We start from the raw sequence: 24,320 nt of genomic DNA on the forward strand, positions 1-24,320 counted from the left end.
CTGTTAACTGGTGTTAATAAAAAGGCCTCTCACGTTCTGAAAAGTCGGTTATGGCCATGACTAACAGCTGGACCTTTCTCATTATAATAATTCTTTTGCCCTCTATGCCTTATCTAAAGATGCTTGTTTATGATGCAACATTTTCCTATATTCATTCAATACACTCTTCTGTTTTGTTTTTCTTTTGCAGTTTTGTGTCTTTGACTTCTAATATTGACTTGTAAAATTCCAGGGAGAGAGAGAAAAAATCCACTCATAGCGTTTTTAAAATACAGTACCGAGCAAGGGACTGCATGGTGGTTGCAACATATCCATTAGCATTTCACAGAAAATGAAAACAGGAACACTCTTACACATTTCTAACACTCCTGTTCTCACACCAAGGAGCACAAGCTGAACCTCCCCTCATTACACACACCACTAGAGGCTTTTCTGTTTTTCCTTTTTTTAAAAAAGTACTTTCACACTTTCTGTAATTAAATAACTAAGAATCAGTGCAACCACAGTTGTTAGGGGCAGAAAATTGGCAAGCATTTATTGTTTTGCAGAGAGAGTTATGCAGGGTTTATTTAAAAACTCACACACAAAAAACACCAAACTAGCTCTATCTTGGGACCTGGTAAATTGTGTCAGACTCAAGATGCATCCCCATTAAAATGGGTTTTATTATATTTGGATGTGGCATGTGTGTGTTCTTTTTTTAGAACAAAAGTGGCAGAAGAGAGCAAATGAAAACAAGTGGGATGACATATTGGAAGCAGTGATCCAAAGTGTTAGGGTATTTAGTACCTAAACTGAACTACCAGATGTGAGAGATCAATATACAGGGAAACCACTCTTTAAAAATAAAAGTGAAACATTTTCCTTTGGCAGGTAAAAGTCCAGTTCAGATGATTAGAATGAGTGTGCATGAGTACGCACAGAACCCTTTTGAATTGTAATGATGATTACAGACTTCCTGGTTGAATCACAGCTAATAGATGAGCAAAAGAGCTATGTGCACACTGCACAGGAAGAAAAGGCTTATACATACCACAGCTTAATAAACCAAGGTATAATTGTCCAGATTCACCCAGAGTTCCAGTCTATGAAAGCTGCTACTCATCAGTACAAGTTTAACTTCATTATACTAATGATTTGTGAAGTTGGTGGGTCCACTGGCCCCTTTAATTGCATATGAATGTACATTCTTGAGTATCATCAGCATATTATAATTTGTAACCCCTGTAGAAGCTGGGTTGAAATTATTCTAAGTCTACTGAATAGTTTTACATTGCTCCAGGCTCTTGCACCTTAGTTACTATTTCAGAGTTTAAGTTCTAACTGAATTGCCAAAGACTTAACTTTTTGCATTTCATTGGCATTTAATGTTGACATCTGTATATTTTTCCCTTTACACTTGTGTACGCATATATACCAGAAGTAGCTATCCTGGCATGGTGTGGCCAGTCTCTCAAACACAGTGTTACTGCTGCTTACCAAGATAGCGAGGTTGAGTGTGTGTGTGCAGGCACCCTAGCAGAGCTACCTGCCAACTGAGGATTACCCCATATATCCAACCTACAAAAATGTATGCTATTACAAGTGTGCTATTAAGATCTCACCATTTACTGTTTTTGCTGCCTAAGAAATATTTCATGATTCTTATTTCCTCTATGCCTTCCTTCTTCTTTTTTGTAATACTTAATTTTTAAGTGCTTTTAAAATGCACTCACCCCAGACTATAGAGACTTAGACTGAAATTCTATATGCACCAACCTGGCAGTAAGCCCTGCTGGACACAGGGAGAACTTACTTCTGAGCAGACACACATAGGATTGCACTGTTAACTTCCAGAGACCCCAGGGAGATGGCAAAAACATGGGAAACCCGCATCATCATTTGCGTTTAGAAGTGGGCAACCGTTTGTTTATTTATTTAGAATTTAAAGATTTAGAAAACTATTTAGAAAATATGTATACGCCTGCATAACCCACCGTGGCCATTTCTTCTGTGCTTCGGCTGCTTACAGTGCCAAGTCTCCAGCAGGGGCTAGGACTTTGATTCTTAACACCAACTTCCGACATTTCAAAGACAAGAGGTCAAGCAAACAACAAATCAGCAACATGTAGCTGTGGCACCAGGGCTCTTGTGAATCCATGCATCAGCAACTGAGCAGAACAAATCTGGAATGTGGCACCTAGTTCAGAATTCAGGTTATTGAGAATACAGTGGTACCTTGGGTTAAGTACTTAATTCGTTATGGAGGTCCGTTCTTAACCTGAAACTGTTCTTAACCTGAAGCACCACTTTAGTTAATGGGGCCTCCCGCTGCTGGAGCACGATTTCTATTCTCATCCTGAAGCAAAGTTCTTAACCCGAGGTACTATTTCTGGGTTAGCGGAGTCTGTAACCTGAAGCGTATGTAACCTGAAGCGTATGTAACCCAAGGTACCACTGTATCAGCCTTCTAACCTCTAAAAAAAAATCACACCCCCACACAGACAACCTGGCTTCTAGTCCCTGTCAGACCCCTGCAGGAGATAGCTGGGTACACTTGCCCCAGGCCTTGGAGGGGAGGGCTAAGCCAGCAGGGGGCCCTGCCAGGGACTGGCTGCTTTTTGAGTTTATAACTTTATTCTAACAAGGTCCTGCCCTGGGCCTCAGACAAGCTCTGCACAGGCCTCATCCCTGTGATTTGGACAGGTGTTCAGGAAAGTCTCAGAAGCAGGAGGCAGAATACAAGGCCAAGCACAAAGTTTCCACATAGCTTCCTTTCTTCCCTCATTATTCCAGGAAACAGAATGTATTATGCACAGCAAACTGGTATACATATGTGCAAGATTAAGTCAGGCTTCAGAATTGAGCTGGATGGTTTTTATGCAGAATCTGACTTGCAGGGTTCTTTCCTTATTGGAATATTACAGGTCCATATAAGAGCAGTGCAGAGGCAACTAGAAAGGACAAGGGATGAGGTGGGTTCTTTCGTTAGGATGACTAGATGATGGCTGGGGAGCTAGACACAGTGAGATGGCAAATAACAGCAACCTAAGGAACACCTCAGACATGGGCAAAAGCTCATGGTAGCGTCTCACCCTCCTAGAATTGGAATAACATGCATGAGATGTCTCAGCTGGCTTTAATCTGTGGCAAGGAAGATGACAGTAAAAGAAAAGGCACCATTCCAGCATGACAAGGGGTAGGGGTGGGTTTATGGCTGAAGGCCACAACGGAGGCACTGTGGGAGGAAAATGGCCAGAGCTCCCCTGTGGCACCTAGTGCAGAATTCAGCATTTTTAAAATCTATGGGGCAAGTGTCTAGTTCCTGTTGTTTCAGATGTGCTTGAGAAGTTCTTTAGATAATAACAGCCTCATAAGTTGATTTGCGGGTTCGGTTCAGCCGTGTGCAATACTTTCCTCCAGGCCTTTGCATTCACACACGAGAATGGGAGAAGCAAGCATCTGAAGGCAGCCAGACAAGACAACCACCTCCTGGTTTCTGGGGCCAGGTGAGGAAATAAACAGCTCCATCCACAGCTCCTTGGAGACAAGCAACTTGCCATGCAGGATGCAATTTGTGAACAGTAGAAAGGACTGCCACAGCTGGAACTTGTTTGAATAAGACTTCTTTTTTCCAGAGTCAGAGGAAGCAGAGATGGCTGGTGTTCACTGGGACTGGTGGGATGGTCAGAAGATGGAGTCAGAGCCAGTGATGAGGGGAGCGACAGCCAATGGGAGGTGGAGCCAACTTATTTGATATTTGTCCCCCATCCGCCTGCTGAGTTGCACAAGGGCAAAACTTGAGACCAAAGAGGAAGAAGCTGCGAGCCAGGGCCACGCCTGGGTTGGTTTTAAGTAAGAAGACAGGTAGGTGAGGGCTGGCTGACTGAGGGCCAACTGAGGATGGTGGGCCAGTGCTCCATTTGCCCTAATGGACCAGCCTCCACTGTGCAGGAACAAGAGAGACAGGGGCATTTGGAGAAAAAATGCTCCATTCTGGCTAGAATCCACTCTCTGCCACTGATCTGAAGTGCTGCTGTCATAGTCTCAGCTCTAGATTTAGATGGCAAAGCTGTCCTGCCTCCAGACCTGCTGGCCTGCAATGTAGGTTGCCCGAACATGGAGGTTGTCATCCAGCAACAGGAAATCTGTATGGAATATAAATTTATGTCACTCAACAGAGGAAGTGGGATACAGTGGGTCATTGGCAGCTGGCACCTGCTGGGATTGATGGGGTCGAAGGTGGGGAGCCTGACAGTAGGTGGAACCAGAGCCAACGATAGGCTGAGCCAGAGCCAATGACAGGTGGAGCCAAGTCCCTCTAGTGTTATAACCTTTCCTCCTCCCTGCTGAGTTCTAGAAAGGCAACACTGAGACTAAGGAGGGGGAAACTGACAGGCAGTGCCATCCACCTGGAGTGAATGTAAGTTAGAAGGCAGGCAGTTGTGTGGCAGTCTGAAAGTTAGTGAGGCAGTGCCCCATTTGCTCTAATGGACCAGCCAACCAAGCACTCCCAACAATGCTCAGGGCCATTTCCTTTTTGCATATTTGGCACAATGCCTGTTGAAACAGGTGCATCTGGTCGAGACTGATGTGAGGGCAGGGATGGGGAAACTGTCGCCCTTCCAATGCTGGTGGCCAAAGGTTATGGGAGGTGAGAGTCCAGCAACATCTGAAGGGTCACAGGGTCTCCATCCCTGATCCACGATAATCCCTAAAGGAGTAGAAAACAGGCAAACGTGCCTTATATCAGGCCATACTATTGCCTACTGGCAGTAATTCTCCAGCATTTCAGGGGAATGTCTTCCCCATTACATGTTACCTTCTTTGTCCTCAAACTAGAGATTGCTAGGGAATGAATCTGGGTGCTTCATGAAGAATGGGTTCTATTGCAGAGCTATGCTTCCTCCCCTTCCCAAAGTCATAGCTGCACCAAGCACAGCTTCAGCTGTCCACTAGGATTCCAGTGAAACTGTCCTACTCTCTCCCTCCCTAGAACTTCACACCCTACTCCAGTTGTTGTGCTCTCCCTGATGGGGGGGGGGGGAAGAGACCCTCTCCTCAGTCTGAGGATTTTCCAGCAGAAGACATACACAGGAGGGGCTTAGGGGTGGGAGGTTTGGCACTCGCTCTCCCAATGACGGCCAATACCTGCATCGGTGTCATAATCCAAGGTGCCCTTTCTGTCCTCGATTTTCAAGAGTTGAGCAGGGTGTAGAGAAGCAGCTTCCAGTGCTGTCTCTACAGAGCAACCTGAAAAAGAGAGAAGATCCATCACTACGATTTTATTTATTTGCTTAAGCAATTTACATATTGCTTAACTACAACAGTCTTTAAGTTGGTTTACAAAGACAGAATACAACAACAACAAAATCAATTAAAACGGTGAAATCGGACTTCAATGAAAATACGTGCAGGAATAAAGAAGCCTTCACTAGGTGCTAGAAGCTCGACAGGGAGGGAGCCTGTTTGACCTCCAGTGGGAGTTCCATAAAATTGGGCATGCAATACTAAATGCATGGCTATTGGTGGACACAAGGTGTGCAGCCAAGCCACGAAGGACCACTAGCAGTAACTCCCCTGAAGACCTCAGTGATCTGGTGGGGATGCCTGAGGCATCCTGGAGCCTTGTAAATTATTAACAGGACCCTGAGCCTGACCTGGAGACCTATGGGCAGCCAAGGCAAACATTTTAGCACCAGGGATAGTCTGTCCCCATCAACAATCCAGCTGCAGCGTTTTCCTTCAGCTGGAGACTCCAGACCAAACTGAACGGTAACCCCACATAGAGCGCATTGCAATAATTGAGTCTTGAGGTTACCAATGCATGAATCACTGTGGCCAGAACAAGTTTAAAAGCATAGGCCCCAATCTATGGGGGACTCCACTTTCTCCATTCGAAGAACTGTCCATTCCTTCCTGCTCTTTACTTCCTGCTACTTAATCAATTCCTGATTCACAGGAGGACCATTTCGTCCAAGAACGTATGGACAGCCACAGGTTGCCCCTTCTCATCCCACACAGAATAGCCTTACCAGTGGCATCCTTGAAATGTCGAACACATGTGTCCATGGTTGCAATGCTGCCACTCAGCGTTTTGGTCCCTGTGAAGAGGGCAGGGGTGAGAGAACGAAAGAAAAAAGTTAAATGGAAAGCTGTTCACACAAGCCAATATGCGAGTCCAGTTTCCTGATTCCTGAGTAGACTAGCTGTTAGGATTGAGTCTGCAGCACTTCAACACAACTTCATTCCTTTCTTCTCTGTAAGGTGCATTTTTCTTTTTCCCTTGTTGTCATTAACCTGAGCAACAGCTCTGGAAAATGCTTCAAGTTTAGCCAGTATAATTAAGAATGCACCATCACTAGGTTGTGGGAAAAGACTAAGTGTGCAATGTCTTATCCTGGTATCACACACATATGCTGGGAGATTCACTTTGCACTGGTCCATGGCTTGTGACCATAGCAGTCAGGATAAAGCATGGAGCCCAGTATGGGCTGCACACAATGTAGGAAGACAGGAAGCTGCCTTTATTGTGAACCAGACCATTGGTCCATCTAGCGCAGCTGTTCTTCAGGGTTTTGGACAGAGATCTTTCCCAGCCTGGAGATGCCAGAGATTGAACCTGGAACCTTCTGCATGCAAGGGAGATGCTCTGCCACTGAGCAATGGTTTGCGCAGCCAACATCATGGTGATGCCATGCAGGAAGGAGGTTGTTCCTGGTATCTGCAAGGTTTGGGCCTTCAGGAGCTTAATGGTTCAAAAGTCAGGCCATGCACTCCAACCCTGAATGAGAAAGTTGTCCAGGGTCCCGTCCTCCCTACTGGATTCTGGGGAACTCACCTGCAATGTAGGAGTTCAGCCCATCCATCTCCACTACCTGTTGGCCCAAGGTGTGCCTGCCTGGGGCAAGCCCCATACCTGGGATGGCATCTGTCACCAGGACCAGACCTAAAGGGACATAATTGGCTCACGTTAACTCCAGTCTTGTCATAAAGGTAAGCAAAGAACATAGGAACTGCCAAGCCATTGGTTCTTTTAGCTCAACAATAGGGAATCTCTGGCCCTTCAGATGTTGCTGGACTCCCCACTCTTTCAGGCCCCATCTACATTGTTTAATGTAGCACTTTAAAGCAATCATCTGGGAACTGTAGCTCTGTGAAGAGAATAACTACTCTCTGCACCCTTAACAAACCACTGTTCCCAGGATTATTTGGGGAAACCATGATGGCTTTAAAGTGGCATTTGTTTATTTATTACATTTATATCCCACCTTTCCTTCAAGGACCTTAAGGTAGTGTCTTCCTGTTTTACCCTCACAATAACCCTGTAAGGTAGGTTGTGCTGAGAAACAGTGATTGGTCCCAGGCCACCAAGTGAGCTTCACAGCTGAGTGGGGGATAGAACCCTGGTCTTCCAGGTCTTAGGCCCAACACTCTGGCCACTGTATCACACTGCCTCACTACCATTTTAAATGTATAGTGCAGATGTGGACTCACTCTCACTAATGAACATGTTCCAGCTGATCTCTCTCTACCTCCCCTGGATTATATATCTTTAGGCACCCAGCAAAAATGTTCCTCTTCAGCCAGGCCTTTGGCTAATCAATATTCTACAGCCTTTTATATGTGGTTTTTTTTGGGGGGGGGTCCTATTGTTTTTCTATTTGTGCTTTTCTCTTGTGCTTTTATCTTTTGAACAGCCCTGAGATCTTTTTATGAAGAGTAATATATAAATCTAATAAAATACATACATAAATGAATAAATCACACTGTTTCCTCAGTACCTACAGGCAGCAGCTGGGAACCGATCTAGCAAGACTAACTCCATATTCACTACTCAGGGGATTTCCTGCCCAATGGGACAAACCTTTAGGGTCAGCCCGGTGAGCGATCCTCAGGGCAGCAGGATTCGTGTGGATGCCGTCTGATATCATGCCATAGAACACTTTCTGACCTGGGGGGATCTGGTCGCTTGTGAGGAGTCCCACAATCCCAGGATCTCGATGGTGGAACTGCAGGTAGACAAAACCAGGATGAGCATCAGAATGGTGCCCCATGGAGTGTTGTTTAACTGCTAAAGAAAGGAGATTGGCAGGCAGAGGAAATGGGAATCCTTCATTCAAGGCTCTCCTCCAGGTCCTCCTCCACCCCTGACTCAAGTGCAGGGGTAGGGGTGGACCAGATACAGGGTCTTCTCAGTCATGGCACCAGTTAAAATTTGTTGACCTCCACCCCCACCCCGCATTCAGGAGGCATCATTCCCATATTTTTAGATGTAGCTTCACAAGCAGAAAGGCCAAAAACTTGCTTTCCAGTAAGGTAAAAAATGTGTGGAGATTCTTAAGACACCTTAAGATCAGGGGCTGGATCAAGGGGCCTGATGGGCTGGAAGTAATTGATGATACTCACAGGTAACATGGCATTGAAAAGGTGAGTGATGAAGGTGGCCCCATGTTGAACAGCCTCCTCGGCATGAGACAGGTTAGCCATGGAGTGACCTAGGATCAAGGAGAACCAGGTGTCAAGTGTACTTAGCTAGAGGGACCAACATCTGACTCAACAGAAGGCAACTTCCTACACTCCTAATATTTAGTGGGCATCCTAGCTGTTGGAAATATAATGCATTTCCCCATTTCTAATATATGAAAACTCTGGATCCGCTTCCAGGAACCCCCACACCAAATGCATCCTTCGATCAATAATAGAATGAACAATATTATTTCCGCTGTTCCAAAACATGTGTGGACCTAGGCTTGTTCCCTGCCTGCCAGATCCCAAACCTCAAACTTTAAGGTCTCGTGCAGAGGAGGCAATATTTACCTAGTGACACACAGATGCCGCACTTGGTGAGCTCCTTGATCACTTCACTGCTTCTTTTCATCTCGGGTGCTAGGGTGACAATACGGACACTGTCCAGGCTCCCATAGGTGTCTAGCAATTCCTGGAAGGCTCCTGTCTCGAAGGTGCGAAGGCAGTGCTCTGGGTGTGCCCCTCTTTTTTCTTTGCTGATGAATGGACCCTCCAGATGAACCCCTGTCCCATTGCAGAAGAGATGGGTGAGTTCTAGAGCAGAGTGGGGAACCTGAAGCCCTGGAGATGTTGCTGGGAAACAACTCCCATCTGCTCTGACCATTGGCCAAGTGGGCTGAGGCTGATGGGAGCTGAAGCCCAACATCTAGAGGTCCACAGGCTCCCCATCCCTGTTCTTGGATGAGGACATTGATGCCCTCTTCTGCAAGTCCCAACCTGCAGCAAGGCAGACCTACAGAGCCAATCAACTCTGTGAGTCTTCATCACCTTCCTCCTCATTCCCCTCTCTCGAAGCTCCATCCAGGCAAACAAGAAGCACCAACACAGTTCCAGGACACATTCCATCCAAGAAAAAGCACTGGAGGAGGAGAGGCCAGTGAGGGGTGAGGCCTGGGGGCAGAGGCCGTGGCCTGGGAAGGGTGTCCCAAGGGCCAGATAGAGAGGCGTATAAGTCACATTTGGCTCCTGGGACTGAAATTCCCCACCCCTGGAATGGTGGACTAGGAATGGAGAGACCTGAGTTCAAATCTCTGCTGAGCCATAAATCTCACAGGGTCTCTTTTGGCCACTCACTGTCTTACAGCCAAACATACCTCACAGGTTTGCTGTGAGGGTAAAGTGGCAGGGGAAGGAACCATGTATCCAACCTTGAGCTCCTTGGAAGAAAGGTGAGATATAAAGGTAACGAATATGGTAGATGTTGTCCTGTGGGAGAGTAGGTGTAACACTCACCTAGGACACCAGCTCCATGAAGTCCTCCATTTTTGACGCAGATCTGAGGCAGCACCTGGAGTCGTCAGAAACATCACAGTTAATCACTGCTGTAAATGTATGAACAGAAAGCCTTTGCCTGCTGACTTCACTTTGCATAATTAACTCGTTCAAACCATGCTGCAAGGGCAGCCGGCAAGATTCCCACTTTGCAGATGAGATACAGTCAAGCCATCTCATTGAGTATGTGGCCAAGGTGACATCTGAACTCAGGACTAAAGTCATCTGATGTCACTACATTCAGTGCTGAATTGGCTAAAGTGTGTGGTCCCATAGCTGCAATTGTTCACTTACCCTGAACCCACATGAGTACAAATAATAAAAGAGCATCCCAACTATCTTGCCTTAAGAGTCAACTTTGGCTGTTTGGAGTGGGGGCTCAGACCAGTGATCCTTCCTCAGCGTTGGATCCCAGGAACCTTGGGAATTGTACCTCGTTGAGGGTGATAGCAGCCTCCTAACGACTCAGCACCCTTAACAAACTATACTTCCCATGATTCTTTGGGGGAAGGCATGGCTCTTTAGAGTGGTATCAGAGTACTTTAATTGTATGGTGCGGATGGGGCCCTAGTCAGAGAGGCACTTCAGGACAAACCTTCTTCTGGGCCCAGTTTCCTGGTTGCCTCATGGACCCATGAAACCAACAAGGCCTCAGCCCCACGAGACAGAGAGATATCACAGTCTTAGAAAAATGGGCCTTAGCCCTGTTTCATTACATAAGCTCCTGATCGGGTATCCCTTTATTGACTTGGTTAAGACAATCAAATATGTCTTTCACCCTCCATTGACACATGGAAGCTTGTGGAGAGACACTTCCATTTGACTGCTGTTCTTGCAACGTCTAAAACTACAACCATCACCCTGTTTTTCTTTCTTTTCTCCACAACTATTAAGCTCTGTATTCCCAGTGTGGGTATGCGTTGTTATTTGATAGGAAACATAGATATATATAGGTCCATGAAAACAGCACCTTATCAATAGTCTAAAGTTTGACAACTAGCAATCTCAGTTTAGAGTCCAACCATTTACTTCCTCATTTGGGAAGGCTACAGACAGACAAGGACACATGTGCTGAAGAGGTACTCCACCTTAGATGGGAGGAGCTGTTGCTCAGTGACTGAACAAAAAGACCACATTCACACCGTACATTTAAAGCACTACAATACCACTTTAAACAGTTGCTACGATTTCAGGGGGTGGAACTGTCTGTCTCAGAGGCATGCAGGAGGTCCTAGGTTCTGTCCCCTGCCTCCTCAAGTAGGTCTGGGAATGTCCCCTGCTAAAGCTCTGGAGACTTGCTGCCAGTTAATGTAGACAGCAATGAGCTTGACAAATCAGTGGCATGAGTCAGGAAAAGGCAGCTTCCTCCATGCCTTCTCCTTTCTGTCAGTGTTGTGCTTGTAGAATTCAGTAGGGAAGAGGATGGGGACAAAACTGGAAGAAGTTGGCTCCGCCTGTCATTAGCTCTGGCGCCACTTACTGTTGGGCTCCCTGTCTTCTGCCCTACCAGTTTCATTGAGAACTAGCCACCTCGGGTACCAGGCGACAGGCAAGACTTCTCCCATGATCCCAGAGAATTCTAATGCTACTGGGATTAATTTGACCAACCTGTGCCTGCTTTAAGGAGAAAGAACAGAAATGGACAAGAGTTTGGGGTGTGTGCATCTAGATGGAAATAGGCACAGAAGGCAGCTCAACTATCAGAGGCTCATCCAGGCCTTCACAATTTGTGAAACAACATGAACAACACAGCTTTGTATTGTGGTATGTCAGACTCTTGTGGGCCTCACTCTGCTGCTCTGTTTTTGGAATCCCAGGCAAACAGCAAAGATGGGAGATTTATCACACTTCTGTAGGCTGCCACACATGGTTGGCTGTGTTCGACTCGCAGGTTGTTCAAGGCGTGTAAAAGCTGCTTAAAGCAACATTAGATCTCATGAGTAAGGAAGGGTATTCATAGGGCCCTATTCTTGCTTACCTTGTGATATACAGATGATGGTGAGGACACCAGGGTCGGGCAAAAAGAGGTCACTCCGTGAGACAATATTTTCTGGGCAACCAGTGAGATTCCTGCTCCCACATCATCTGTGGCCAGAGAGAAATCCACTCCAAAGCCTCCTGTGTGAAGGGAAGAACAGATAAGTTGTGACTGGCTATGCTATGAAAACTAGGTTAGCCATCCCTAACCATGTGCCCTCTAGATGGGCAGGGCATGCATAAATAAATAATGTAGTTGATGCAGACTCCCATGTCCCTAACCTAGCTAGTTTGGCCAGTGTTCAGGAAAGATGGGAGTTGTAGCCCTTAACATCTGGAGGGCACCAGGTTGGAGATGGCTGATCCAGGGTGTCTCTGGAAGCAGAAGATGTACAGGAGTAACATATCACTGGCTGAGTGGAGGGATCCTGCTTTCCAGCTCCCTTGAACTGTACAAATGCCTCTTACTTGTCCAGATGGGCAAATATAGGCCTAGAAATCTCTGGCTTTTGTGTGGCTGAACTGCAGCCAACTGTACAAATGTTAAGATTCAGATTTGTTGTCTCACCTACCAATGTCATGTGGATCCTGCCGGCTGAAAACAGCTACCCACTCCTGATCTAAATATAGTCTAAAATTGCTCAGTTGGTAGGGCATGAGACTCTTAATCTCAAGGTCATGGGTTCGAGCCCCACATGAGGCAAAAGATTCCTGCATTGCAGGGGGCTGGACTAGATGACCATAGTGGTCCCTTCCAACTCTACAATTCTTTCATTCTATGATGACTGTGGGCTTCCTAAGGGATACTTGTTGCTCATATATATGTAAAAGCTTAGAACCCACAAAATTATGAAATAATGTTTTCTTCCAACTTGCCTCTCTTATCTAACTCTTCTATGCTTTTTCTACAAGTCACATTTTCACGGCAAAGCTTTTAAAAGATTCAAGCATGGGCTACACAAGCCGAATCTACAAGGCAGCAATTTCTGCACTGCTTAAACCATCCTAATCCTCAGTGTTCTCTTGTACTAGAATTATTCCGATACTTTACCATTGATCTGCACATCAATGAAGCCAGGTGCCAGGATGCTTCCCTTGCAATCCAGCTGGACGTCTGCAGGTTTCTTTTCATCAAAGAACAGCTTCTCTGGGTTTAGGATCTTTCCTTCTCTCACCCACAAGTCCTCTCTGAAAACAGAAGCAACCAGTAACCTAGAACACAGCTAGACCTGGGAGAAAGCCATGCGTCTGCAAGTACATTTAATAAAAAGCAGCAGATTTCACTGGAACTTTGTCTACAAATGCTAGCAAGTTGAAGAAATTAGCATTGTCTTTACAAAGATATTTGATCAGGAGCAAACACTGGTACATGTAAGCATACAAGGCTGGTTCAGATGTAAGTATAAACCATAGTTTAGTGTTACAAAAACAAGCCACAAAGGCTCACATGCACATCCTCCCACTCTGGCATGGCCACAAGGAAGAGTTCAGAAGATTTTGATTCCATTTTTCATTAGCCTCAGTTTGCCATGTCACTGGATCCAGGACATACAGTGGTACCTCAGGTTACATACACTTCAGGTTACAGACTCCACTAACCCAGAAATAGTGCTTCAGGTTAAGAACTTTGATTCAGGATGAGAACAGAAATCGTGCTCTGGTGGCGCGGCAGCAGCGGGAGGCCCCATTAGCTAAAGTGGTGCTTCAGGTTAATAACAGTTTCAGGTTAAGAACGGACCTCCGGAACGAATTAAGTACTTAACCTGAGGTACCACTGTACTATGATTACTCTCAACTATGGCTACACACCTTAAGGCCATCGCAGACAACAAGAAGCAAAGCATCTCCCCCACACGCTCACCTTTGCAGCTCATGATTCTTCAAAATCCAGCAGTTAGTAAACTGGAAGACTGGAGCATCTGAGGTGGCTTTGTCAGGTGGCATCATTCAGGCATTCAGGGAATGCGCCTGGTAATGAGAAAGGAAGCAAAACACAGAGAGAATAGGTGGGGAAATAACAAAACAGTTCTGCAAGGAAGACCACATCAGGCATTGCCGTTGGCTCGCACCTAGAAGCAGCCATTCCATCTGGTTACCTGAATTGTTTCCTTCCCTGCCTGTCACCATAAGAAATGTAACCTTAAAAACCAATGACTGGGTTTGCTTCTCCCCCCTCCTCTCTCCATCTCCTTTTCCCCGTGTTTTGTCATTATCTTTTAGACTGTAAACTTGAGGGCAGGGCCTGTATTGGTTTGGTGGTGGTTGTTGTTCTTATTTTATTGATCTGGAAGTGGGGCCAAAAAAGGGGACTTAATTTTTTTAAAAAAATGTTATTGAAAGTGTAGGTGCAATGCCTGGTAAACTCAGCAATTAGATGGCATACTCCCTTGAACCTCTCTGTGGCATAAACAAAACCATACAAAAGCTCCAACATTTTTATTTATATGTGTTAAGTTGTGCGTGAACATATCAGACGACACAGCGATTCTTCAAATAGCTCTTGTTTATTCATAGGCCAGAACAGAACTGAACTGAAGGGTTCAGCTAGCCTGCTTATATAGAGCTTCACTACAATGCAACTGTAACAACTTTCTGTAACTATCCAATCACTGAACGTCACTTTCAATCCCTTATTTGAATATGTGGACCTGAGTGAAAACTATATACAGTATCCCCCTGCTCGCCCAGGGTGAGAACTTCAGTACGTAACAATAAGATTGACAGAGTTCTGCTTTTCTTGCTGCAACATTTTGCATTCTATTTTTTTAAAAAAGAACAGAACACTTAAGGCACATCACAGAGGTCAGAGGCAGCCCTCTTTAAAAACACATGTGCATGTACAGAGTGCATTTCCTTCATTAATGGGCAACTAGAATCCACCACCATACATTAGGCCTGGCAAGGGTAGCCAATGTGATGCCGAACACCTACATACGTTTGCAAATAAACTGTAATTGTCTTCCCTGCAGTAAAAATAATAGGGTAAGAACCACCCTCACTGCTGCCTCTGCTCATAAGAGGAGTCCTGCTGAATCAGGCCAGTGGCCCATTTTGTCCGGCATCCTGTTCTCACAGTAGCCAACCAGATGCCCATAAGAAGCTCTCAAACAGGACCTGAGCACAACAGAAATCTCTCCTCCTGCATTTTCCAGCAACTGGTGCTAAAAATATTTTAATCACCAAGATGTACAGCATCTGCCAGTCTGTTTCTAGGTGCAATTCAAAGTGACAGTTTAAATCTCTGGTTGCACCAAATTTTATTTTAAAAAGCTAACTAAAAAAGGAAAGGAAAAAGTAGTAAACAAATTAGTTCAGTTTCACTGTTTTATATTAGTTCTTAAAATCTCAAGCCTCTTAATAAGTTTGTAAAAACACAAGGTATATAGGAATATGTGATATAATTATATTACAATAATGTAAATAAATTATATAGATGTATATTCTCCTGAAAGTTATTGTTCTAAAACATATAAAAATTAACAAGTCTAGTTGTGCTCCATTTATTGCACTGTGGACTTTATACTGCCTTGCGGAATATTCTAACGTTTAAAGGAGGGTTGTAAATCATATCTAAATCACTACAACGCAGGGCAATGAAATCTACCGTGTCAGCCTCCTCCGCCTTCGCTTCTATTTTCAAGACTGGTAGCAAATCGGCCCCCATCATGTCAATGGAGGGGCGATGGAGAGGCTCAGCCCAGCGTATCAGTTCGGAAACTGAGGAGCGTGATGTCATCTGTCACTCAATGCGGGGGGGGGCAAGTTGCCCAAAAAAGAGAGTCCCGCCTACATTTGCATAAATTAGCATGTGCTTTACACAAGCACCTTCTCATTGGCTAGCATTTCTGCTCCAGGGAAAGAAGAGGTGTTCCGAGTAGCTGCTGAACCCCCGTAGTTTCCCTCGGAAAGAAGCGCAGAGCATTGGCCTTACCGGCTCCCAACACATAAGCAGTCTCTCGGGTCGCCCAACTTCTGCCTTAACGCTCTTCTCCAGCAGCGGATCTCGCTCACGTGACAAGTCTTTCCTCGTCAGCTGATAGGAAAGACTGGGGGGGGGAATGGGCTCCCTACGGGCACGTGAGCGGCATAGACGAGCCGCCATGACGGGAAGGGAAAGGAAAGGAACAGTGCCGGCAGCAACCCTTACCTCCATCTTGAGATGGTCAGAGTAACAGCTGACTAGGAATGGCTGAGCATACAATTCTATGGAGACGGGGAATTAGGTGGTAGATATACATATGTATTTATTTATTTATTTATTTATTTGTTTGTTTGTTTGTTTGTTTGTTTGTTTACTTGATTTAGATGTTTTATTTAAGCAATTTATTGTTTTATTTACTTTTATTTATTTAAACATTTTATCTTACTTTTATTTATTTGAACAATTTGTTGTTGTTGTTGTTTCTGTATTTGTTTTCACTCATTCTGTACGGCTTAACTACAATCTACTCCAAGTGGTGTACAAGAAATACATTAAATACATATATATGTAAAAATCGGTTAAACTATAAAATCTGACTGCAGTTAAGATGCCTGCTGGGCAGTGCCCCATTTGCCCTAATGTGCCAGCCTCCAGGACCTTTGTACATTTGCTGTAACTGTTTGTTTTGCTTTCTAGCCACCTATTCTTTCTTGTTCTGGGAACCCTGAGACAGCAAGAACATGCCAAAGGGCAGCTAAGAAATGGGTATGACAGACAATATTTGCATACTGCAGGCAGTTTCCTTTTTTTCCGGAAGAGTGACAATGGTGCTGAGGTAAAGCGCAACTGGAAACCAGGATACAGCCACATGTCTGCTTGCTTATTGGACAAGAACGACTGGGGGGGAGGGAAACACCAGTTCTTCTCTGCCCTGCCCCCTCACCATCATTGCTCTTGTAGAAATACTGCATGTTAGTACACAAGATCTATGAATATGTGTGTGTGAGATATGGAAATGAGGCAGAGGTAAGGTAATAATAATGAAGCAGCATTTATCTTTCAAGTGCTCAAAGTACTTCACATATATTATTATTATTATTATTATTATTATTATACCACAACTTTTAGGATATGGGTAAAGCTATACCACCAGTCGGTAGAGCATGAGACACTTAATTTCAGGCTTGTGGGCTCGAGCCCCATGTTGGGTGAAAGATGGACTAGATGATCCTTGTGGTCCTTTCCGATGATGCTACAATTCTCTGATTCCTCAGTCACACACCCCTCTCACCAGGTCAATACCCCATCCCCCAGCCTTGCTTTGATGTAGCTGGAATTCTGTTAATGCCTCTTGATTGCTTGGAAGGAGGCGAGAGAGGATGTGGGGGTGCATAAATTAACATTTGTTGCTCCACCTACTTTTGCTCATGATCCCACCCACTGCTGGGTATGTGGTCCTCAGGAGGTTGCCCAGAAAGGAATGTGGCCTTCAAGCTGAAGAAGATTATTGAAGCCTGCAATACTAATAATTAATTCAGTGGCACAAAAATCGGGAGTTAAATGTGGATTTTGGAGGGGATGCCAGCATGCACAGAATACATAACTTTAGTAACACCTTGCTCAAATCTTCAGGACCATGTGCCTATTTCAGTGTCAAGGATCTTCTGGCTGATACCATCAAATCCATTGCTCATCTGTTGCAGATTTCAGGGCATTGTGTGTGCGTGGGGGATATATATATATTCAACACGAATGTAGGATATAATGATGCATGCAGAAAGACATAGTTGCAGAACTGTATCAATGTGATGGAAATCTGAGGTGGCTGTGAAAACCAGTCATTCGTCTGTGTTGTTGGTCGCTGAGAGGTGTTTCTTATTCCCTGCTGAAAGGTTTCCTGACAACAGGTCTGGCATATTAATAAAGGCTTCTGACATCTTAGTGGCAAGGCAGGGAGGACATGAGCTAAGGGCTGAGTCACTCATGCTGGAAGGCACCGCAAAATAAGTAGACTCTTCCTCCTTGCCACCCCTCTTCCTGCTAAGATGCAGACGCTGAATAATGATTACGCACCTAAAGGCTCTTCAGCCAGATTTTGCTTTATAACCCAGTGCCTGGTTTTGCTTCACAGACCTGTAGAGTTGGGAGGGACCCCCAAAGGTCATGTAGCCCAACCCCTGCAACGCAAAGACTTGGTAGAATAGAGCTTGTTCATATTTGCACAAAGTGCTCTTGAAATCTACTTTAACACTTCTCTTTTCACTTTATAAAGAATCCTGGGAACTGTAGTTCCTTAAGGGTGCTGTTAAGGCCAGAGATGGACGTGGGGAGGGCCACCCTTGACGCCCTCTCTTTGCCACCTCCTTTTAGTTCTCTTTCTGAAAGCCCATCTCCCCTTCTTGCCAACAGAATAAAAATGAGGCTGAGGGGCCCCTTCAAGCGGACGTCTGAGTTCTACCATGATGTGTCACATCCACACCATACATTTAAAGCCTTTCCCCAAAGAATCCTGGGAACTGTAGTTTGCTAAGGGTGCTGGGAATCACAGCTTTGTTGTGGGTAAACTACAGTTCCCAGGATTCCTTGGAGTGGGGTGCTTGAATGTGCTTTAAATATATGGTGTGTACACAGCTATGATACCAGGTAATGATAGTGAGACGCCACCTTTACTGCTGATGCAGACTCTCCCCCTGTAAATCAGTGAGACGGTGCTCCATTGGTAGTACAGTGGTACCTCAGGTTAAGTACTTAATTCGTTCCGGAGGTCCGTTCTTAACCTGAAACTGTTCTTAACCTGAAGCACTAGTTTAGCTAATGGGGGCTCCTGCTGCCGCCACGCCGCCGGAGCACAATTTCTGTTCTCATCCTGAAGCAAAGTTCTTAACCCGAGGTACTCTTTCTGGGTTAGCGGAGTCTGTAACCTGAAGCGTATGTAACCTGAAGCGTATGTAACCCGAGGTACCTCTGTACTGTACCGAGGCATGACTGTAGGGCACCTCCACACAAGGAGGGGTATTGGTTCAATCTTCACAAGGTAGTGTTGTCCATGCATAAAACACCTTCCGACTGGGTTCAGTCTAATGGATCAACGCTTGACCCATATTTGGTTGGAACGCACGCTCCATGTGCACTGGGGATGAACGAGTCAATAGTCATTGTAGTTAAAATGAAACTGCCATGGACAGCATCAGTTTACCTCTGAATGCTAGGTACCAGGGTGAAGCAATTGGGGATAACCATCACCTGTATGGCTTGCTTGTGAGGTAGAAAGCTAGATTAGGTGGACCAGGGGGCAGTCCAAGGGCTGCTTTCCCTTCTGGTCAACCTTCTGAGGGCCACATGATAGTGGTGGGTGGGGCCAAATGCAAAAGGGAGCAGAGCAAAGATGCAGATTTCCTCTTTGTACAGTAGGTTGAACGCTTGCAAACCCTTCTCCATTCAGACAAGCAGGAGATATTATCAGCGCCCAAGGACACATTCCAGCCAGGCAAAAACACTCAAGGTGCAAAGCAAAGTCAATGAGAGGTGTGGTGTGGGAGGAATGATTGTTGCCAGAGGAGAGTTCCAAGGGCCAGATACAGAGGCCCCGAGGGCCACATTTGACACCCCAAAGTTTGGGTTTCCCCACCCATGAGATAAGACTTTGATCTGATCTACCACGGCAATCCGCTCTTATGCCTGCCTTCCTCGGTCCTGGCCCAGCTAGGAGAGCAGAGGGCAAAGGGCTGACCAGGAGGCCATGTAAAACAATCCCTTGAGCTGAATTCAAGCTGCGAAGCACCAGTTGTATCACTTGGCAACAGGCACATGATCTAGATGTAGGGTTTAGTTGGTGTGCGTTTTGCACCTCTGTCCTTTTCTCAGGCCTCTCTGTAGATTAGATTGCTCTTGGAGCATCAGCTTCCAGGGGGAAAATTTAGGAGCCTGAGTTAGCTACTCTTTTGATCCACAGGAAAGCAGATCAGATGCAGAAAACAAAACACAGGATAGGAGAGCAGAAGAAAGAGACTGTGTGCGGTGTCTGTTCAGAACATGGATGGATTTTGCTAGTGCTTGGTTTGGTAGCATTGCGGTGGAGTGGTTAGAGTGTTGGACTAGGTCCTGGAAGAGCTAATCTTCACTTGGCCATGAAGCTCACCGGGTGACCTTAGGCCAGTTGCTGCCTCTCAGCATAATCTACCTTGCAGGATTGTTGCAGGGCTTAAATGAGGAGAGGGAGGGCCACATAAGCCACCTTGAGTTCACCTTTAGTAAGGTCTAAATGCAATAAATAAAATAGAAATAAACAATAATGTTTCTTGGGCAAGGGTTCCCAAACTGTGACTTGAATTTCATTCAGGTGATCCGTGGCATGTCATCATTAAGTTTTTAGTTGTGATTTTAGTGTTTATTTTATTCCCTATTTTGTATTTCATTGAGTTCCATGGAATGAAAATTGTAATACAATAAAAGAGAATGTAAGAAATAAAAGAAGCAATAAAAATACAATTAAAAACCACACAGCATCTAACACAGCACACTGCAATTGCTACAAAAGACAGAAAAAGGAGTTTGCCAGTAACTTTCAAATGATCCACAAGGAAAAAAGTTTGGTAACCATTGATCAGGAGGTTCAAAGGAATTAAGAGTACTGAATTTGAGTGATTTTTTACACAAGGTCTCAAAAAACCCAGCAACTAAAAAAAGTTTACGCTGTAGACAGCGCAGTAAAAAATCACAGGTCTGGAGCTTGTCATCCACACAAAAACCTTGATCCAAGCCATGGATCCTCATGGTTTTTACATAACAACAAGACCAGCAACAAATCATGGATCCCATTTGTGGACACAGCCAGGTGCTGGTGGTTTTGATGCTAAGATTATGAGGATCCAGAAGGATCTGTTTCTCCAGAAACAGATGGGGTGGGGAGTGTGACCTGGAGGATCGGAGAGAGAAGGGAACAGTGTCAATGTTCCAAAAGCTTGGTGATCCCTTGTCTACACTGATGGGCAGCTGCTCCACAGGGGCTCAGATTGAGGTCTCTCCCACTACCTGAAGACATCAAGAAACTGAATCTAGGATCATCTACATGCAGAGAGCAATGCACTTTACTGCCATGTGTTACTACTCTCTCCCTCTCCTCAATAAATCCAACCTTTCTTTGAAAAGGAATCCAGTTTTTTCCGAAGATTTTTTTTGGCAGGCTCAATAAATAAAGCTTACAACCAGGTTGCTACACATGTAGGTCACAACAGCTACAGCCATTCCACAGAAAATACACTTTAGTGTTCCATTCAGAGAGAGTTGTTTGGGGAACCGCAGGCTCTCAAGATGTTACTGTACTATGACTTCCAAGATCTCTATAATTGGCACGCCATACATTTAAAGCACTATCATACCGTGTTAAACAGTCATGGCTTCACCCCAAAGAATCCTGGGAGCTGTAGTTTGCTAAGGGTGCAGAGAGTTGTTAGGAGACCCCTGTTCCACTCGCAGAGATACAATTGCCAGAGTTCCTTCCGAAGTGGGATTGTTAAACCACACTGGGAACTGTAGTTCTGAGGAGGGAATAGGCAGCTTGGCATCTTTAAGTTCCTTTAAATTCTTACTGCTCATGGATCTTTTTGTGGGAAACCATGGCGATAGTGCTTTAAATTTATGGTGTGAACATGACCATGGAGAATGCTGGCCGGGATTGATGAGCACTGGGAGTCCAGCAACATCTTAAGCCCCCCTCCCCAGCTATCTGTACTATGTGATCCTTCTTTCAGAAAAAGGAATTGACAGGACCTGTAATTATCTACACTTCTAATTAAATCTTCGCTAGGAACCTATGTCAGTACAGTCTTGCTTTTTCCTCCCCAGGACTTTTTTTTTGGGGGGGGGGGGAAGAGAGCTAAAAGATGAAGCACAGTCAACGGAAAGAGAATTTACCTACGCAATCAGCATTTGACTTAAGGCCTCTTCCAGGGACCGAGGTGGCCTATTAATGGATATTATCCATCACTACTGATGCTGCTTCTCCCTCTCCCTTTTGTCAGCTTCTCCCTCCCCCTCTCTGTTCCTCTGCAGGGCTGACTCACTCTGCAGCGCAGAGCTTCAATGCAAAATCAGAACAAGGCGATCCGTTCCATTTCACAAGAGCTTATCTGCAGACCCAAACCATTTTCCCCTTAATTAGATGCTGCAAACGCTGGCATTTCACGTCCCCCGACACCCACCACCACTGCAAGGAGACCCATACAAGTATTGCCTTGGCAAGGTGGGGAGCGATGCTCCCCAATCCAATCTGTGAAGCTCGTAAAGGGTCTGCGGAGGGCTGAATGAGTCACGAAGAAGTTCTCAATGGCCTGAATCACTAGAGACTGTCTGCTGATGTAATTGCAGGGATGCCTCAACCTACTTCATCCTTACTAGGATGCACCAACACGGCTCTCAGGGAAAAAAAATCCAGGCTTATTCTGGGCTCCTGTGTTTCACTACTCTGTATTTCTGCACATGGTCCCTTATGTGGTTTTGCCTCCTCTGCACTCAAATAATACACCAGAATCTCAAAACATTTAGACTTGGGTAATGGTGCACAGGTGGATCATTCACTACTTTTTCTTTAAAAAATACACAGGACCCCCCACCCCGCCAGTTGCCATGCACATATTTGTGAGAAAAGGGTGCGTGCTTTGTACATTTCTTTGCAGGCTGTCTTTTTAAATTATGCTGCTTATTTAAAGACAGTAGTAAAGGACTATGCACATCATGCTCCCGTCACTTTGGTATCTCCAGCCACCTACAACTTAGGCCCCAAATATCTGAAATGTCTGCTTCCCTATAGACCTTCCTGAGTGTTAAGATCAGTAGAGCAGACCCTCTTTGTAGTTCCACACCACACTCAGAAGTTTGGGTGGTGGCGGCCCAGGAGAGAGAATTCTCTGGGGCAGCCCCTAAATGGTGGAATTCCTACCCATAGAGGTGTGCCTGCTTTTTCACTATACAGCTTTTGGGGAATGCTGGAGATGCACCTTTTTACTCTCACCTTTGACATCCAAGATGTATGTTTTTCAGAGCCCACCTGTTTTCAGTTCTGAATTTTAAATTGTTGTAAAGCACCTTGGGGCCTGCTGGTGAATGGATGCTCAACAGCAACAACGGTCACATTTGGGAAGGAAAAGCTGCCACATGTTTACTCTGAAGCATTCAATTCAGCTAAGCCAGCTCCTAAATTTGCATGCACAGGATTGCAATCTCTTGTCTCTTGAAGTTATCTGCTTTGACAGTCAACAAGATATGGTAGATATGGTATATAGCAGTCTAGAGCAGAGGTTCTCAATTGGTCCTATGTAACCCACCCAGGGGGTCTGTGGCACCATTCACATAACAAACACACACACCCAGATATCTTTTTTTTTCAAAGGGGGGGGGGAACGGGGTCCATGGCTTTGCTTTTTAAAAACTGGTTCCTCAGTACTTTGCCAATTAGAGACCACTGGTCTAAACTATCAGTGTAGGCACAAGGAGACCCATGTTCAAATCTTCACTCAGCCATGCCACTCACTGGGTGACCTTAGGTTATATCTCTATTTTTACCCTGCCAGTCCTCCAAGGAACTCAAGGTGATGTGCATGGCTCTCTGCCTCTCCATACTATCATCACCACAACCCTGTGATGTAGTTTAGGCAGAGAGATATTTTAAGAAGCAATTGAGTAGCTACTTACTTTGAAAGCCAGCCCTGGACATCTTTCTAAGCAACGGGCTGCCATTAAGTCTTCATTTCCAAAATATATATATATATATATAGTCAGTCTTTGAATCTACTTCAAACAAGAAAACTAGATTGTTGGCTACCATACTTCTTTCGTAATAATTATGGTGATGTAATCTTCCATGTACAGGTTACATTGTTACATTCAATGAAATATGGGCAGTATGAACCTGTCTTCAGACTATGCAAATATCTGGAGGAAACTTTTTCCCTTCATAAATGCCCATACATGAAAGAGCTGTTACTGCACAACTGTAGCTCATATTCCCAGAGCTAGACAATCCAGCTCTGGGGAAATTATGAAGTATAGACTTTCATTAGCTATTGGTTGAAGTTATAATAGGCCCAAATCAAGAGTCCTGATAATCATGGCTCTGGTTTTTAGAACATTTGCACCATGAGTAAAGGGTGGAAGTTGGAAAGATGAAGCATGGCAGGGCTGAGGAACTGCCTGTTTGATTTCAGCTACATATCAGCCACAGCCAGCCTAGCCAATGGAGAGATTATAATAAAAGCTGTAGCCTTCTAGCTACTGTTAGAGCTGCGGTTTCCACATCCCTGCAGTCTACAGATCCTTGGTGAAAGTTCATATCTAGTGATCTGCATCTACTCCCTTAAATGTAAATAAAAGCCAAGTTCTCACATTTTTATACCCAATTTTCTACTGCGGTATCCGTAAGATGCTTTCTTCAAATGCACAAGAAAACCTGGAGGTGTGCACGTGGTGTACATTAGCTGTAAAGAGAACTGTGGTGCTGCAACTCCTATCATGCCTGACTACTGGCTGTGCTTGCTGAGGGGGGGGGGGGGAACAGGCTCCCCAAAGCTGATGTATGCCATGAGAAGGATCCCATGCATCTGAAACCACACTGGCTTCAGTACTAGGTTTTCTTGAAAAACAGTAC

The 24,320-nt window shown here is 45.1% G+C and overlaps 1 protein-coding gene and 1 long non-coding RNA gene across 4 annotated transcripts; one reads left to right on the forward strand and one right to left on the reverse strand.

The window, feature by feature from the left end:
• Positions 1–2,738: 2,738 nt before the first annotated feature.
• On the reverse strand, positions 2,739–15,798 carry AMDHD2 (amidohydrolase domain containing 2). Of its 3 annotated transcripts, none has more exons than XM_080982021.1 (12): positions 15,689–15,798; positions 13,619–13,725; positions 12,809–12,945; positions 11,759–11,898; positions 9,742–9,796; positions 8,800–9,012; positions 8,389–8,477; positions 7,847–7,991; positions 6,821–6,928; positions 6,015–6,083; positions 5,131–5,232; positions 2,739–4,127 (listed from the first exon to the last, which is right to left on the reverse strand). In XM_080982021.1, the coding sequence occupies exons 2-12, from the start codon at positions 13,702–13,704 to the stop codon at positions 4,039–4,041; spliced, it is 1,233 nt and encodes a 410-aa protein (XP_080838147.1). In that variant the 5' UTR covers positions 13,705–13,725; positions 15,689–15,798; the 3' UTR covers positions 2,739–4,038. The 3 variants fall into 3 exon arrangements, with proteins under 3 accessions (XP_080838147.1, XP_080838149.1, XP_080838148.1); XM_080982023.1 differs by lacking the exon at positions 15,689–15,798 and adding an exon at positions 15,583–15,672; XM_080982022.1 differs by lacking the exon at positions 15,689–15,798 and adding an exon at positions 15,362–15,513.
• A 46-nt stretch (positions 15,799–15,844) lies between these two features.
• Positions 15,845–24,208, forward strand: LOC308463563. Its single transcript, XR_013979614.1, has 3 exons — positions 15,845–15,980; positions 16,599–16,705; positions 21,731–24,208. It is a non-coding gene; the product is annotated as an uncharacterized lncRNA (long non-coding RNA).
• The last annotated feature ends 112 nt before the right edge of the window (positions 24,209–24,320 follow it).

Source organism: Podarcis pityusensis (assembly GCF_964106645.2).
Source record: "Podarcis pityusensis genome assembly, chromosome: 14".
Lineage (NCBI taxonomy): Eukaryota > Metazoa > Chordata > Lepidosauria > Squamata > Lacertidae > Podarcis > Podarcis pityusensis.